Source organism: Giraffa tippelskirchi, chromosome 8, assembly GCF_054371585.1.
Source record: "Giraffa tippelskirchi isolate mGirTip1 chromosome 8, T2T-mGirTip1v1.2.pri, whole genome shotgun sequence".
NCBI classification, from domain to species: Eukaryota; Metazoa; Chordata; class Mammalia; order Artiodactyla; family Giraffidae; genus Giraffa; species Giraffa tippelskirchi.
Window position 1 is genome coordinate 136,992,189 of NC_137282.1, and position 17,857 is coordinate 137,010,045.

At 41.6% G+C, this 17,857-nt stretch overlaps 1 protein-coding gene across 1 annotated transcript in view; it reads left to right on the forward strand.

Moving 5' to 3' along the window:
• The first annotated feature begins 410 nt into the window (after positions 1–410).
• OPN5 (opsin 5) overlaps positions 411–17,857 on the forward strand; it is a 31,430-nt gene continuing 13,983 nt past the window's right edge. The window contains exons 1-4 of the mRNA XM_081517719.1: positions 411–540; positions 4,557–4,676; positions 8,773–8,943; positions 12,250–12,584. Of these exons, the coding sequence (XP_081373845.1) occupies positions 411–540; positions 4,557–4,676; positions 8,773–8,943; positions 12,250–12,584 (756 nt within the window). The remainder of the gene's footprint in view (positions 541–4,556; positions 4,677–8,772; positions 8,944–12,249; positions 12,585–17,857) is intronic.

Consider the following 17,857-nt stretch of genomic DNA (forward strand, 5'->3'; position numbering starts at 1 on the left):
TTTGCTGTCTCCACCTGAAATTATCACAACATTATTAGTTGGCTATACTCTAATATAAAGTAAAAAAGTTTAAAAGTTAAAAAAAATTGCGAGAAGCAGTAAAATGGATGAGATTTGGCCTTCAGCCTCTTATTCACCCAAGGAGGGTGTGAAGTGGCACAAAGTGGGTGGCAGTGGTAAAGAAATAACATCCACTTGGATAATCTACACACTGGAGAATTGAATATTGACAAATGTGGAAGAAAAACGCTCAAGTGTTCACCGGTTATTAGGGACTCAAGCATGACCCTGCGAACTTGATTTTCAATTTAAAGCTGGGGGCACGGCCATGAGCTGGGTCAGGCGGGCTTCTTCAGGGCTGATGTGAACCGCACGCGTCTGCCTTTCAGACCGCGGCGCTGGAGGAGAGCATGGCTTTGAACCACACGGCCCCGCCCCCGGACGAGCGCCGGCCGCCTTATCTTCGCGATGGGGATCCCTTTGCTTCCAAGCTTTCCTGGGAAGCGGATTTAGTGGCTGGCTTTTACTTAACAATCATTGGTAAGTTTCCTTGTTTTTTTTTTCCGTGCAAAGGCTGCATCTAGAAAATTCATAGCCTGCTATGTTGCTTTGCACAAAGATGCCAACACTTAAGGGAATATTTTGAGCTGAAGAGTGGGAGGAAGCAGGAAAAACGGGTGGCATCCGGAAATGTTATAGAAACGACTCCATTATCTTTATTATTAGGGATAAATATTACCTCAATTATCCAAGAAGCTTTACAGCAAAATAATGTATCTTGAGACTATTTCATTTTGATTACTTTGGTAGTAGGTTTGTCTAACCGAATAATAAAATTAATGATGAGGAGATCTTATTTAAAATAGAGTGCTTTTACTTTTTGAAAAATGTTCTTGCTAGGATGATAAGAGTATAGGCTCAGAATGGACCTTAGAACGCATCTAGTTTAGCCTCTGTTTTTTGCAACGGAGGCAACTCTATCCCAATGCTGCCGTCAGGAAGGTCACACTGAGTTTGCTTCACCTAAATCAAGTCTGGCCATGATAGCATCACCAAGTGATTTTGGTGAGAGTTGAAAAATGTCTGAATGATAAGTAGAAATCAGGGTCTAAAGTTTTTGTGCCTGATCCACAGCATGGTATGATGTCTTCTTCCTGGCTTTGGTATCCAGTTTGGTGGCCACGAGTCGCTCTTCCGTACTTGTGACTTCTCCAAATTGAGATGTGTGTAGTGTAAATAGAAATCAGATACCGTAAAACACAGGACTGGAAAGAATAATGTAAAATAGCTCATTAATAATTTTAAACAATTGGCTACAAGTGGTGTTAGTGGTAAAGAACCTGCCTTTCAATGCAGGAGACTAAGAGACGCCGGTTCAATCCCTGGTTTGAGAAGATCCCCTGGAGGAGGGCATGGCAGTCCACTCCAGTATTTTTGCCTGGAAAATCCCATCGACAGAGGAGCCTGGCGGGCCACAATCCATAGGGTCGTACAGAGTTGAGCACAACTGAAGCGACTTAGCATAGCACACACAGCTAACCCATTAGGTTAAATAAATATATTTTCAAAATAAGCAGTTATTTTTATTTTGCTTAATATGACTACCAGAAAAAAATTAAATATATATATGACTCATATTTCTGGTTTCCATTATATTTCTATTGGACAGCACCAGTCTAGGTAATTAGATTCAACCGTAATATTTTTCTTACATTTAAAATCATTGTTTTAAATTTGGGTAACCAGCGTGCAGGTGGGTTATGTCTTTAGGTGTGTCTGCCTTTAATCTTTTCACGTGTTGGGTCAAGCTTTCTCGATTTCTTTCTTTCTCTCCTTCTCCCTTCTTTCTTCCTCCCATCTCTCTTTCTCATCTACTTATTACTGGCTAAGACTTTCATTTAGCCTCCTGAAATTAGCCAAACTCATTAGAAAAGTCTGGAGACCCCTCTATGGTCAGTGCTTGAGGAAAAGGAATTAATGAAATTGAATTAGAAATTCTACTGCAAAGGGTTTTCCTGAGTCCTTGGCTTTATTATTAGTTATTATATACTGACTTAAATTCTGTTTCTTATAAATGGACCTCCACATCCTTTCAAGCACAACTGTATGGGCAAAGTGCCCATTCTTTGCCACTGTTTATGTTGCTGGAAACACAGCAGTGAATGTAATGGGCAAACTGCTCTCCGCCCACACAGAGACTATCTGGTAGTAAAATCCACATTGCATTTTTATTAAACATAAGTACCTTCAGTGATCAGAAAAGACAGAAAAATAGACATCTAATAAATAGAATTTGTCTCAATCAGTTGTGAGGAATGAATTACAAAGTAGAATCTGTAACCTGACAGATTTCTCCAGATGACACAGAATAGAGAGGATGATTAGGGGTCTGAAGAAAAATCTACTGTAATATTCAAGTGGGAATGCTGAGGAGGCGCCAGGAAAAGAGGTCTCCAAAGAATCCGGGAACAAAGGGAGCCTTAGATGACTCAGGGAGTTGAAGGTGGGACCAAACGTATGTTCCAGAGTTGCTGTTCAGGGTGCAGCCAGATTCAGCTGGAAGGGAGGGGAGGCTGGACTCATCCTTGACCCGGTTTGGGGCTTGGTTCTGTGTCTGACTCCCCCACTTCTAGGACAGATGTAAGGATGTGCCCGGATTCTTTTAAGGAACCAGTGGAGTGACATTCTTGTGAAATACTAGAAGTCTTAATGAAAACTGGAAGATGAAAAAATAATGTGAGTTTGGAATAGAGGAGAAATAAACAAGAGACCCATTTCCATCCTCCCTCTGCTCTTTTACTAGAAACACTTAGTTCATCAATGGTCTGTATACAAGATCTAACATTTTTGTATTCATAGAAAGAGTCAGGATTGTCATCATCAAAAAAGTCCCCCTTGCTTTAGCTTTTACCTTCTTTATCTTCTTCTCCTTTAACTCTCATTAAAAATAAGCTTGTGTTCTGTTAATAGTCCCCTTTGGGAGACTGCCTGTGAGAATAATCTATACGTAGCTCATAGAGAGTTGACTATTTTTTGATTGGGCACTGGGTGAAGCCTTATGAATCAGTAATAAAAATAATTTAAGAAAAGAAAAGTAAGAAATTCAGTATTCTCAAAAGAGAAGAAAAAGACAAAGGATGTTTAAATGATCTTTGTGTATCAAATGCGTATGCATAGTTACTGCTTTTAATCTTTTTGGATACAAAGTACAAGCCACGTGTTTATAATTTTTCCAGCCATGTTTTCACTTTTTAATTTCCCAGTGTGCCTTGCTAGCTGGTTCCCTTTAATGAGAGCTGGGTTTCATTTCAGTTGGTTTGCTCTAGAATCTCCACAGTCTCTCCTATTTTTTGCCTCTTCTGTCTTAAGAAAGCTAAAGAGGTTTTAATGGACCACAAGGCTGCTCTGACTCCTGGAATTCACGATTTCCTAAGAGCACAATGCAGTTAGTGCCTGGTGGTTTCATACCATCAGCTGAAACACCCAGCTGTGAAACACACGGCTGCCCCTCAAATGAATTGTGGTGGAGAAGTAGAAGTTAAGACAGAAAAATCTGGGTTTCTCCTGTTAATACTCTCCTTATTCCTTACTACTAAAGGCAGCTGTACCAGATTCTCATTTATACACAGCTATGAAGCAAGAATTCCTGAAGAAATCTACTCTACATGTTAAGCTATGGAAGTAGGTGTATTCTTTTCTTCACTAAAGTCAGCAGGGATTGGGTCTTTTTGGATTTAAACTGGGTTTGCAAGAGCTTTTGAACAGTTATCATTGTAATGCCAAAGCTGATCAGTCATTAATAAAAGGATATTAAAGAGTGGGAACACATTGATACCATTGTTGGTAGGTTGGTGGGTTGACGGCCACCTTCTCTCCCTTTGGTGGGAGGGGGAGAGCCCATGTTACCAATTGTCACCCACTTCGCCTCCATGCCTAGTCCAGTAGCAGTGGCAGACACCCAACGTCCATGTCCGCAGGATGCAAAAAGCCCTGGATATGTCTCCGGAGATGAACCCTGTCCTTGCAGGGGGCCATGCCAACCTAATCTGGCCTCTGCCACTCCTGAATGCCAGTTCCCCTCAGGAGTCCACGAGGAGAGTGCAAGCACCTCAGTTTGTTTGGGTCACTTCATCTTCGGAATTTACTGATAGCCAAGGGGTTCACCCTTCCCATCAGAGGGAAGGAGTTTTTTTTCTATAAAGCCAGTACTCTAAAGATGGCTAAGAAGATGCTCCATCCTGGGGGCTAGTACAAGTACTGACCATGGGGATTCCCTCACCCTCCTGAGCTTCACTGGGAAATCAGTGGTTCCTTTTTCTGGGTAAGTGCAGTTTAATAACCCCTGACTCCTATCCTTTTTGGAGGCAACCCATCCCTCGCCTGTCACTCACACCTCATGCTTTTTATTTCATCTTCTTAACTTAGATTTTTATTTAGAGTCCTCTCACTACCCTCTTAAGTCAATGGTGTCCGTTTTTGAAATTGAGAAGTGTTTCATATCCGAGGGAGCTCTAAATCCTAGTCTTAACGATGGAAATTTCTATTTTTCCTTGTAGGGATTCTGTCCACGTTTGGAAATGGGTATGTCCTTTATATGTCTTCTAGACGAAAAAAGAAGCTGAGACCTGCGGAAATAATGACTGTCAATTTAGCAGTCTGTGATCTGGGGATTTCAGGTAACACTGCCATGCCGTTTCTTCTTTGAGGGTTTCAGTGCCCAGTTATAAAGTCCTCACTGGCTCACAGATCACCCTACCCTCAGCTTCTTTTGCTTCTCTTTTCACAAATCATCTTTGCAGAATTTGTGGTAAGTCAGCGGAGTGTTGTCTGGCTATAGAGATTGTCCATTTAGTGTGTATTGAGTCCTTTCGATGTGCCAGGTGTGTTAGATGCTGAAGATACAATGTGAAATGATACATGATGGTTCAGATACCTCCTAATGTAGTGGGCTAAATGATTCCAAAAACAAACTTACAGACAGGCTGTAGATCACTGTATTGAGCTCTGTCGCATCCCTCCCACTCTTATGGAAATCTGTTAAGCATCGAGGGAGTAAGGTCTTAGGCTAAAAGATGAATCTGAGAGGTGAGTCTAGGTCTAGGAAGGAGGGAGGGCTGCCCTTGTATTGACATACTTAAGTGTGGCTTAGGGACTGATTGCAAGTATAGGAAATCAATAGCACTTGAATTTGGCTGCACAAAAATATCACCTGGGGAACTTAAAATAACAACAACTTATGGCTGAGTTTCATACCCAGAAATTTTGATTTAATTGGTTGAGAATATTACTTGGACATCAGGTTATTTAGGATTAGAAAATTAAAGCTTCCAAGTAAATTTGTTGTGCAGCCAAAATTTTGAACCCCTGGTTTATTTCTTCCTTTTTTTGGCCTCTCTGATTATCCAGCAAGGAGGAACTGGAATACAGTTTGTCTTTAACTGTTCATTTTTACAAATATGAATGATTTGGGGGTAAGTCACCTCCTTTGGGGTTCATCTATACAATCCCAGTGTTGCCTAGATACACACAAATATGTCTTTGGATCCCTATTTTCTGCTATGTAGCATGTGGTCTTAAGTTACTAGAATTGGGGGAATTGAGTTTGAATAGCACACATCAACTCATATTTCCACCAGAAATATTTTAGCAGTTTCCCATCTAAGCATCCTTTTAAAAATATTTCCTGGTGTTTGTTTCTCTCTTCGTAAGTAGATTTTTCTGCTACTGCCAATCTCTAAAAACATGGCTCAGTGATAGGTGTTGATCCATTGAGTCACTATTTATCACACAGCAGTGGATGTGCTGCCCTCTTACTGAGTTTGGATGATCTTGGTTATTTGGGAAGACTTTTCTCAGTATGGACAGGCTGAAATATCGTCAGCTCTTTGGGAAATACACATGCATACTAAGAGGAGCATGACAGACCCGGCCCCTTTCTGTGACAGTAAGTTGAGATGCGCCTGGGAGTAATTTGCGAGGCTGCATAATGAGTGCCATTTTCCATTTGGACACACGATGGCGGTGTCGCAACATGAATAACGACGCTCCCGCTCAGCTCACCATGCTGCCCGCTAGTGGTTCTCTCTCTGGTACTGAACATAAAATGCTTGACTGAAACCTGCCAGTTCAGCCACATCCTTCACTTGTAGCGGACAGAAGCTTACAGTTGATTTAGACTAGTCTGGGGCTTCCCAGGTAGTTCAGTGGGTAAAGAATCTGCCTGAAATGCAGGAGACGCAGGTTCAAGCCCTGGGTAGGGAAGATCTCCTGGAGAAGGGCATGGCAACCCACTCCAGAACTTTTGCCTGGGGAATCCCATGGACAGGGGAAGCTGGCTGGCAACAGTCCACAGGGTCCCAAAGAGTTAGACATGACTGAAGCGACTGAGTACACACAGCGCACATAATTGGCTGGGTCCATTGAAAATGCTTTCAACCAAGCAGGTCTGCCCTAGGATTGTATAAACCACCTACTCTGCATGTATCTTAGAATAACTCACCAGGAAGCATTTTCTTCCATGGGTTAATTTTCTCTGATCAACTCAGACCATTTTTTCCCAACCTCTGGATCTCTCTCTCTTTTTTTTAAAATTTAATTTATTTATTTTTGGCTGTGCTGGGTCTTCGTTGCTGTGTGAGCTTTCTCTAGTTGCAGTGAGTGGGGGCTACTCTCTAGTTGTGATGCACTGGCTTCTCATTGCAGTGGTTTTTCTTGTTGCAGAGCACGGCCTCAAGAGCAGAGGCTCAGTAGTTTCAACACACGGGCTTAGTTGCTCTGAGGCATGTGGGATCTTCCTGGATCAGGGCTTGAACCTGTGTCTCCTTCATCGGCAGGCAGATTCTTTACCACTGAGCCACCAGGGAAGCCCTGGATATCTCTCAAACACATTTTTTCCTTCCAATAAATCTTAAAAATGTTTATTTCTTAAAAAATGTGTATTTTTTAAAAAGTGTTTATGTCTTTTAAATTTTTTTCCTTGCTTTAATATATTCATTATAAAGCACCTTGAAAAACACATCCTAGAGACCAGATGTGTTTCATCGACACAACTAATATTTTTTTAAATATCAATGGCTCTCAATCATGAATATGTATCACAGTCACCCGGGGAGATAAAAAATATACTGTGATGGCTTAGCTTCCTCGAGATAAATTAAATCAGATTATTTGGGGGTTGGAACTCTGGACATTGATATTTAAAATTAAGCAAAGCAAAGCAAAACAAAACAAAACAAGAAAATCCGCCAGTGATTTTAATGTGCAGCTGGGTTTGGGGAGAGACATTTCCAAAACATTCATCAAACCCCTTTGGCATGGACTTCCCTGGTGATCCAATGGTTGAAAATATGCCTGCTTACACAGGGGACACGGGTTCGTTCCCTGGTCTGGGAATATTCTACATGCCTTGGGGCAGCTAAGCCCAGGTGCTACAACTCCTGAGCCCCCTGAGCTCTAGAGCCTGCCATGGCAATGAGAAGCCTGAGCGCCACAATTAGAGAGTAGCCCCCACTCCCTGCAGCTAGAAAAAGCCCGCACACAGTAACAGAGGCCCAGTGCAGCCAAAAATAAACAAACAAATAAATAAAATTTAAAAAAATGCTTTGACATCCCACAGGTTCTAGATGACATCCCAGAGGTTTGTGAAAGGCTCCACTCTAGACAGAAGCCTAACATATCTTTTTTGCTGATGGATCCCAGGCACCGCAGACACAACTGTACTCCATCAAGTCACTGTCAATCGCCTTTTTTGGCTGCCTTTAGCACCACCCAGCAGGCCCTTAGCTCAAGCTCTGAGTTTGCTGTCTTCTCTGCCTAGAATATTTTCCCTCTAAATGTTTTCTCGAGTTCTGGGCCACTGATTTAGCATCCACCTACACCTCACATTCCAAGAGAGCTCTTCCCTGATCTGATTGAAAACAGCAGTTTCTGTGTCTCTCCTTCCTCTGTCTCATTTTCCTTCCTGCCACTCATCGTGAGTCATCATTCCATCGCATCGTATCTTATATTACAAATGATTGTTTGGTCTCCTCTGTTAAAAATAATCTGTTAATCTTGATCTCCACATTGTCCTCTAGCAGCATTTACATAATAAGCATTAAATAATTATTTGTTGAACAAAACAGTAACTCTTTTACATTGGGTTTCCCTACTGACAATGGAGTGTAGACCCAATAGGATTACAAAGCTCGGAGATGAAGGTGCCCAGTCTAGTTAGTTGGAGTATGGCAACCGGCTGTGTAGACATCTAGAGACGATGTGTGTCTAGCTTATAAAAGCACCTAATAAAGATGAGTTACTTGATTGAACTAACAGTGTACCAAGGGAGGGTACACCTGACCTGGGAAGGGTGGAAGGGGCCAGCATTTGCGGGCTGTGAATGTCAGTTTCTTGGTTTTTCTAATGCATGAAGGTTGGGGAACCCTCTTTTGATAGATGGATCAGATACAGGTGTTGGAAAGCTTCCTCAGCTGTTCTCTTCAAGGAGGGGGAAGATTGAATACATATCTGGATAAGGAGGGTGCAGGGTGTGAATTAAAATAGAAGACTACTTTCTAGAAAGTAAAAAGCAAAACAAGCTGATGAAGGCTGAAGGGATAAATAGTTCAAATCCTAGAGATCTGGGTCTGGTTGTAAACATACTGGACCTAACATTTCCCAAAATAGCTCCCTCTTGTCCACCTAGGGTAAAACTCGACAGCGACAGCGAGTTGGGTGGGCGGGGTAAAGTTTAACCGGAGGGAACTTCCCTTGACAAGTCACTTGGCGCTCTAGTTGTAGGGAAACCGTTCACCATCATCTCTTGCTTCTGTCATCGCTGGGTGTTTGGCTGGATTGGCTGCCGCTGGTATGGATGGGCTGGATTTTTCTTTGGCTGTGGAAGTCTTATCACTATGACTGCTGTCAGCCTGGACCGATACCTGAAAATCTGCTATTTATCATATGGTAAGTAGGAAGGTTTCTATTCCCTGAGAGTCGAATCTAGGTGGATTGTCAGAGCGGTACATGTTTTACCCAGAGATAATAAACAAAGATTATGAATACACTCAGAGACCAGGAGTATTTCTACTCATAGCCTATCTTGTTCTAACCTACACTTAAAGACTTGAACCTGTGTCCATGTAGGTTTCTTTCAATACTATATTTTATAGGAATGTCTGGTGCTTGGCTACAATGCTTTTATGAAAGTATCATTTCTTTGTATAAAGTGTGTAAGCTTTTACTGTGTTATGCCACGTAAGCAAAAGAAATAAAATGCATTGAAAGGATATTGGGTCCAAGATGTTTTAGCTGTTTCCCCACGTAGTAAGTATAATTATATGGAAAGATTTTTCTGATTCTCCTTTAGCACTCAGGCTCCCCTGGCTGCAGAGATGAGGAATTCTCCTCCAGGTTAGAGAGCCAAGCCTGCAGGAAAGGACACACATACGAAATACCAGCCAACATTCTTTTTGTGGTCTTGGTATGTAGGAAGACCAGTGGGTAAGAGAATCGGTCAGGGGCGAGCCAGCCACAAACTTTCAGAGGCTAGTGATCAGATTTTAATGATAAGACCATTCTACCTGTGAAAAATAAATTTTTAATACTTTGGCTTCTTGGGCTTCTGGAAAAATTATTGAACCTGAAAGAGATGCATTTGGCCCTTTAAATTTAATATTGAGAACTAGGTGCAACCAGAGAACGATACTGGTTCACGCTACACTGCTTTGTTCATCAGTCTCAATCAGCTTGGTGATTCTGACCATGGAGACAGAACATGGCCTGGAGCCCAAAATGGGAAAGATCAAGTTGATGTGACACTCTCAATGGGGTAGAATTTTTCTTTATATTTTAAAAGTTTACAATCCTAAATTAAAAACAAAATATACAGGAGGTTGGGGTGGGGGATAGGGTCATGGTCCAATGTGTGCACCATCCAGCAGTCATCTTTAAGAAGAATTTTGCATTGCTTTTTGTAACAGTTTAGAATCTGCAATAGAAATAACTTGAATCAAAAATTCCAATAAAATACAAAAAATACAATTATACCTATTCTGGATAATATCAGAGTCAATTTTTTTCTATAAACTTATTTTTGATCATATCAAGAAAATTTTAAATAAACATATACCTATAGATTTTACAGATGAGGAGGCAAAAAGTTCAGTTTCCTGAAGATATTTGAGGAATACTAAACCTCAATGTCTCTGCTTTATAAATATTTTCTTGACTTTAGGCTTCGGGTCCAACATAGAGATAATGTTGCTCACCCCCCAGAATCACTGCAGGGCACAACTCCCATGGGAACTGTATATGCTTTCCAGCTTCTTCTAAGATTGATTCTTGATAGTCTGGTTTCATCATTTGATTTGTTGCACAATTAAACCCTCCACACGGTATCTTGGAATGTTGGAATTAGAAGGTCGCTTGGGGCCATGTAGACCTTTTCCCCATGCAGTGGGATAAAGTGTTTTAAGGTATCCCTGACAGACAGCCACCTGGCCTCTTCTTGAGTAATTCCAGTGACCAGTGACGGGGAGCTTACTACTGCACAAGGCAGCCCATTCTCTGATTGGTCTGCTCTGGTTGTTACAATGTTATTCCTTATATTGAGACAAAACTGCTTCCCAGTAACCTCCACCCATTGGTCCTAGTTCTGACTGCTGGAGCATCACAGAAACAATCTACTAATCTACTCCCTCCTGTACTTGACAGCCTTTCACCATAACCGAATGTAAGTATAAAGCACCTCACCAAGCAACCCTCACCGTAAATGCTTCCACATATGCTTATGCACGTTCCTGTAAATTTATATAATTATCCGTGCCAATGTTTTCTGCGTTATAATGGATAACCAAGAGCTGACAGATATCGTGGCTACCTGATTGTTACTCCTATCTGGTGGGTCCATGAGATTTGGGTTTTATGATGATGTCATTTGAAAAAAAAAATAGAGATGAAGGAAACCATCTGTTAGGTTTCTTGTTAGTGCCAAATGAGACAAACACAGGAGTGAATATTCATGTTAATGTCGTCCTTCATAGTTTGGAAAGGAGACCTGGCATGGTTCATTTCACCCTTCTCAAAATCTGTAAGCAGTAGATTTTTATTTCCTCCATTTTACTGCTAAGAACACTGATGTCTGGAAAGGTTATGTGAAGCGGGTCAAATACTAGAATGAGAAGAATTAGGCCCTTCTGATTTTCCCAGACCTCACGTGACGCTAAGCAGAGTCTGTGCTGAAGAAATCATTTGGCTTTTATTAAATATGATTCATTATTTCTTTTCTGCTACCAAAACCCAAGGCAGGTAGGAGTCACCTCTCTGGATCTTTGGGTTCCAGGCAATAAATGGGGCGGAGGTAACTTCCTGTAGAAGCTGAAGCCCTAGAGCAGGCGACCTGTCTTTGATGGTGGTATTGAACTTTGTAAAATGATCACTAGTGCTTTACAGCTTTCCTTAACTGACTGCACTGTTTCTGCCTCTTGGAATTCTCTTTTGGCTAATGGAAACCAGTGCTGAAACACGGAGGTTTTTTTTTTTTTTTCCTTGTTTTTCTGAAAATATTTTCACAGAATTACTTTTGCAGAGCATGGTATGTTCTACCTAGGTTCCCCACTTCTCCACCTTTGGCCGTGAGTGTGACTGCTGTGTTAATAACATTGGAAGAGTCAAAATCTGCTCTCACCTGACCCTTATAACATCACCCCACGCAGTCATGACCCCGGCATCCACCCCTACTCCTCGAGGTCTTAGGTGAGAGGCACACAAGCTTTTTGGAAGAAGGATATTTTAAAGACACAAGCAGTGTCTTCTCATTTCTCCCCCAAAGGACTCTACCTCTGATGAACCCTTAACACATGCTCTTTTGGGGTTCCATTTGTATATTCTACCAGTTAGCCTCTTATCCTGGATAGGATCTCCAAGGTCATTCTGGATATTTTCCCAAGATCTTCCACCGTCTTCAGCATCCTCTCATCTTTTTACCGCCACCTCTCCCCAGCTTTTGTCACGTTCCCCCTCCCAAGGCTCCCAGACGCCTAGAGAAAACCTTCCCTGTGAAATCACTTCCGGTTTTATTCTCTTGGAAAAAGAGCCCAAGCTCTGGAACTCTCCTTCCCTCCACCCAGCTCTCCCTCCGGCTTTGGTTACTGACCACGTCTCCCAGAATCCAATGGATCATCTCTTTGGATGTGGAATTTGACCTGTCGAGGGGAGGTGTCTGGGTGGAGGGCAGATTACATCCTGATAATGCTCTTCTTCCACCTCCAGGGGTTTGGCTGAAAAGAAAGCACGCCTACGTCTGCCTGGCAGTCATCTGGGCCTATGCTGCCTTCTGGACCACCATGCCCTTGGTAGGTCTGGGGGACTACGCGCCGGAACCCTTCGGAACTTCCTGCACCCTGGACTGGTGGCTGGCCCAGGCCTCAGTAGGGGGCCAGATTTTCATCCTGAACATCCTCTTCTTCTGCCTCTTGCTCCCAACGGCTGTGATCGTGTTCTCCTACGTGAAGATCATTGCCAAGGTTAAGTCCTCGTCCAAAGAAGTAGCTCATTTTGACAGTCGGATCCATAGCAGCCATGTGCTGGAAGTGAAATTGACCAAGGTAACTGCAGTCATAATTTATAGACATGTTCTGCAATCAATTAAAACTTCACAGGGTGAAGAAGCTAGGGAATGTTGAAGACTGGGAGAACTTCAAATGCCCTCCGTTTATGTCTTTCTGAACTTGGTTTTTATTTATTTAAACCTTTGTAGTATTCCTCTGACTCTATCTCAGTCTCATTTACACACACACACACTTTTACTATCTACCAAATTTATACAGTGGATCTGCTGGGGGCTTATTTCCTCTATTGAATAGGATATTATTGATTTTTAAACATTGTTTCACCAATAAGAATGATAACTTTTATGACTCATAAAATGCCTCACAGTATTTAATGTTTCGTATGGACTTTGGTCTGGAGGAGGGCATGGCAACCCACTCCAGTATTCTTGCCTGGAGAATCCCATGGACAGAGGAGCCTGGCGGGCTATAGTCCATAGGGTCATAAAGAGTCGGACATGACTGAAGTGACTGAGCATGCACACACACATGGACTTTGATGGGTATGATTATGGACATTCCTTATTTATAGAGTGAGAGCTTACTGTGTCTGCTTTCCTATGGGTTCTTCACACAAGAGGAGTTTCTGCAGCATTGAGTCCCTTGGCAAATGTTAGTCTCAGAGTTGGCAGTCCTTCAAATATTAGCGTTGCTCAGTCATGCCTAACTCTTTGCAACCCCATGGATGTAGCCCACCAGGCTCCTCTGTCCACGGAATTTCCCAGGCAAGAATGAGTAGCCATTCCCTTCTCCAGAGGATCTTCCCCACCCAGGGATCTAATCCGGGTCTCCTGCATTTCCCGCAGACTTTTTACTGTCTGAGCCATCAGATATTTTGGTACTCTGTAAAAGAGCAGATAATTTGAAAACAGACAAGGGTTTGGATTTTTTGCAAGGCTTGTGACCCAGAGGTAGATACTTTGAATCCTGTGTAACAGGAATAGTAACATCTGTCTCTCTGGGTTGTGGTGGGAATTCAATGAAATAAGCATATTATCCTGTCATCTGCTGTGTAGATGATGGTAAAGAAAGCATTGGTTGGTTGGTGTAGTTGCTAAGTTGTGTCCAACTCTTTTGTGATCTCATGGACTATAGCCTGCCAGGTTCCTCTGTCCATGGGCTTTTGCAGGCAAGAATACTGGAGTGGGTTGCCATGTCCTTCTCCAGGGGATCTTCCCAACCCAGGAATTGAATCCTTGTCTCCTGCGTTTCCTACATTGGCAGACGCATTAAGCCACCAAGGAAGCCCAACGAAACAGTAGCTCCTCTTTTCTTTTCTAACCTATAGGAATTTAAGTAAAGCCTAATGCAGTGGTTTGTACGCTTTCATCACATCTCACCTTTATATTGAAAAAATATTTTTCAGCAGTCTCAATATAAATGCCATGTCGTATCATCAAGCTGGTTTTTTTTCTGTTTCTTTTTTTTTTAATTTATTTTTTATTGAAGGATAATTGCCTCACAGAATTTTGTTGTTTTCTGTCAAACCTCAACATGAATCAGCCACAGGTATACATATATCCCCTCCCTTTTGAACCTCCTTCCCATCTCCCTCCCCATTCCACCCCTCTAGGTTGATACAGAGCCCCTGTTTGAGTTTCCTGAGCCATACGGCAAATTCCCATTAGCTATCTATTTTACATATGGTAATGTAAGTTTCCATGTTACTCTCTCCATACATCTCACCCTCTCCTCCCCTCTCCCCATGTCCATAAGTCTATTCTCTATGTCTGTTTCTCCATTGCTGCCCTGTAAATAAGTTCTTCAGTACCATTCTTCTAGATATATGCATTAGAATACGATATTTATCTTTCTCTTTCTGACTCACTTCACTCTGTATAATAGGTTCTGGGTTCATTCACTTCATCAGAACTGACTCAAATGCATTCCTTTTTATGGCTGAGTAATATTCCATTGTGTATATATACACAACTTCTTTATCCATTCATCTGTTGATGGACATCTAGGTTGCTTCCATGTTCTAACTATCGTAAATAGTACCACAGTGCAGAGTGGGATACATGTGTCTTTTTCAATTTTGGTTTCCTCAGGGTTTATGCCTAGGAGTGGGATTTCTGGGTCATATGGTGGTTTTATTCCTAGTTTTTTAAGGAATCTCCATACCGTCTTCCATAGTGGCTGTATCAATTTACATTGCCACCAACAGTGCAAGAGCGTTCCCTTTTCTCCACACCCTCTCCAGCATTTATTGTTTGTAGATTTTTTGATGATGGCCATTCTGACTGGTGTGAGGTGATATCCCGTTGTAGTTTTGATTCGCGTTTCACTAACAATGAGTGATGTTGAGCATCTTTTTATGTGTTTGTTAGCCATCTGTATGTCTTCTTTGGAGAAATGTCTGTTTAGGTCTTTTCTCCACTTTTTGATTGGGTTGTTTCTTTTTCTGGTATTGAGTTGTACGAAAGTGAAAAGAAAGTGAAGTTGCTCAGTTGTGTCCAGCTCTTTGCGACCCCATGGACTGTAGCCCACCAGGCTCCTCCATCCATGGAATTTTCCAGGCAAGAGTACTGGATCGGGTTGCCATTTCCTTCTTCAGGAGATCTTCCTGACTCAGGTACTGAACCCAGGTCTCCCGCATTGCAGGCAGATGCTTTACTGTCTGAGCAACCAGGGAGTTGTATGAGCTGCTTGCATATTTTGGAAATTAATCCTTTGTCAGTTGTTTCATTTGCTACTATTTTTTCCCATTCTGAGGGTTGTCTTTTCACCAAGCTGTGTTTTTAATATTGGCACATTCTAGTTTCTATCTTATATTTGAAAGATAAAAATTTATGTAAAGACTTCCCTATGGGTTCAGTTGTTAAGACTCCAAAGGTTCAAGTATGGGAACTGTGGGTTCAATCCCTGGTCGGGGAACTAAGATCCCACATTCATCATGGTGGGGGTCAAAAAAAAAATCATAGAAGTTATAATTGTTCTGGTATCCCAATCCATCACGTTGATTGATAACCATCTTCAAGTGTCCTCACAATCGACCCTGGAGACTGCTGGCCTCAGGAATCAAGAGTAACACAGTTCCCTCCAGACCATAGGTAGCTTCCTACTAAGTCAAAACTTTTGTCTGAGTAATAGTTTTCTTCCCCCATTTCAGAGTTCTTAATGTTGTGCAAGGACCTATTTGTTGTACAGTGTGAGCTAGAGTTTTTCTTTTTTCTTGGCCTCATTACATGGCTTGTGGGATCTTAGTTCCCCAACCAGGGATCGAACCTGGGCCATGACAATGACAGGGCTAAGTCTTAACCACTGGACCACCAGCGAATTCTCATGAACTAGAGATTCTTGATGGTTCCAGTTGATCTCTACTCCCTAAACTCCACATTTGAGTAGGAGGAAGTCTGAGAGAAGTTTTCATCATTCTAAATCTATACTGATAACCTTAAAATAGAGCCAAAAATAACCTAAAGATAGATGCTGGACAAAAATGCAGCATCAGGAATCATGATCTACTTCTAGCTTATAATCAGGTGTTAAGTAAGAAAAATATTTCCATAAATGCAGGATCGTGAATTAAGCTCCTCATTCCCCTTTTTTCCTTTAGCTTCTGTCCGTGATGCAAAAAAAAAAAAAAAAAAAAATTAATGCCAATAAATTAACCCAAGTTAAATGTGGATTTCACTTCATCCAAATCTCACTTGGTACCAAGTATTGTTCTAGGAGGGCTTCCCAGGTGGTGCGAGTAGTAGTAGTAAAGAACCTGCCTGCCAATGCAGGAAACATAAGAGACAGAGGTTTGATCCCTGGGTTGGGAAGATCCCCTGAAGGAGGGCATGGCAACCCACTCCAGTATTCTTGCCTGGAGAATCCCATGGACAGAGGAGCCTGGCAGGCTACAGTTCATAGGGTTGCAAAGCGTCGGACATGACCAAAACGACTTAGCACGCATACATTGTTCTAGAAACTGGGTGAATACAAAAGAGATACAGTGTTTGTTTTCAGTAGTTAGTGGAGGTATGCCCAGGGAACAAGATAATGTCTGTCACATGGGTATCTGATCTCAGTTAACCTTGCAGCCCTGTAGTGTGGCATGTCATGAAGCTACTGAGATGTCATATGACATCCTCTCCTCTTTCCATCCCCCAGGGTTACTGGCTTTGAGACACTTGGCTGGTCTTGAGCAGTGAGTCTGGATCCACCTACCCATGAGGTCCTTCCCCTGTTTCTCTGAGTCTATTACTCATCAGCCTCTCTCCTGTTAGTTGAATTCCTCAGCTTAACCCACTAACAGCCAGCTTTTACCAACATTCTAGAATCTGGTTCTTTGTGTACTTTTGAGGGTAGGCAGCTCGTTAGAATTTTTGAAGCTCGTTATGCATACACATGCAAGCACACTGTACACTGTTTAATGCATTGTTTTTTGTATTTATTTTAATATAATTTTTTAAATTTTATATTGGGGTATAATTGATTAACAGTGTTGTGTTAGTTTCAGGTGTACAGCAAAATGATTCAGTTATACATATATATGTATCTATTCTTTTTCAATTTTTTTTCCTGTTTAAGTTATTACAGACTTTTGAGCAGAGTCCCCTGTTCTATACAGTAGGTCCTTGTTGGTTATCTGTTTTAAATATAGTGGTGTACATATGTCAGCCCCAAACTTGACAGATTGTTATCATTCTCCTTAACCTGTGCTATGTAGACCAAATAGTCAGGCTCACTGAGACCGGATTAACCAAAGTGATGTTAAATGAAAACTGTAGGCATGTATGTGTATGATTTTATTTAATATGTAGCTTCTAACATGTATTCTAAATGATACTATATTATATATGATATCTATATTATATTTTGGGCTTCCGTGGTGGCTCAGATGGTAAAGAATCTGCCTGCAATGTGGGAGACCTGGGTTTAAATCCCTGGATCGAGAAGATCCCCTGGAGAAGGGGATGGCAACTCACTCCTCCAGTAGTCTTTCCTAGAGAATTCCATGGACAGAGGAGTCTGGCAGGCTACAATCCGTGCGGTTGCAAAGAGTCGGACATGACTGACATTTAACACATGTAATATTATATATTACACCTATAGTTCATTTGTATATATAAAATCTGTATCAATATAGCCTAAAATACATCTATAATTATTCTCATTTGTGCAAAAAATTTGTCACAATTCAACCCATGTTGATAAATAAACATACCTTTCTATTGCGGCACCTTCTCTACTAAATTTAAGCTGTTTCAGATACTATTTAGTTTTTATCCTGTTTTTTTTTTTTTTTTTTTTGATACTGAGTAAAAATAAGCAGAAAA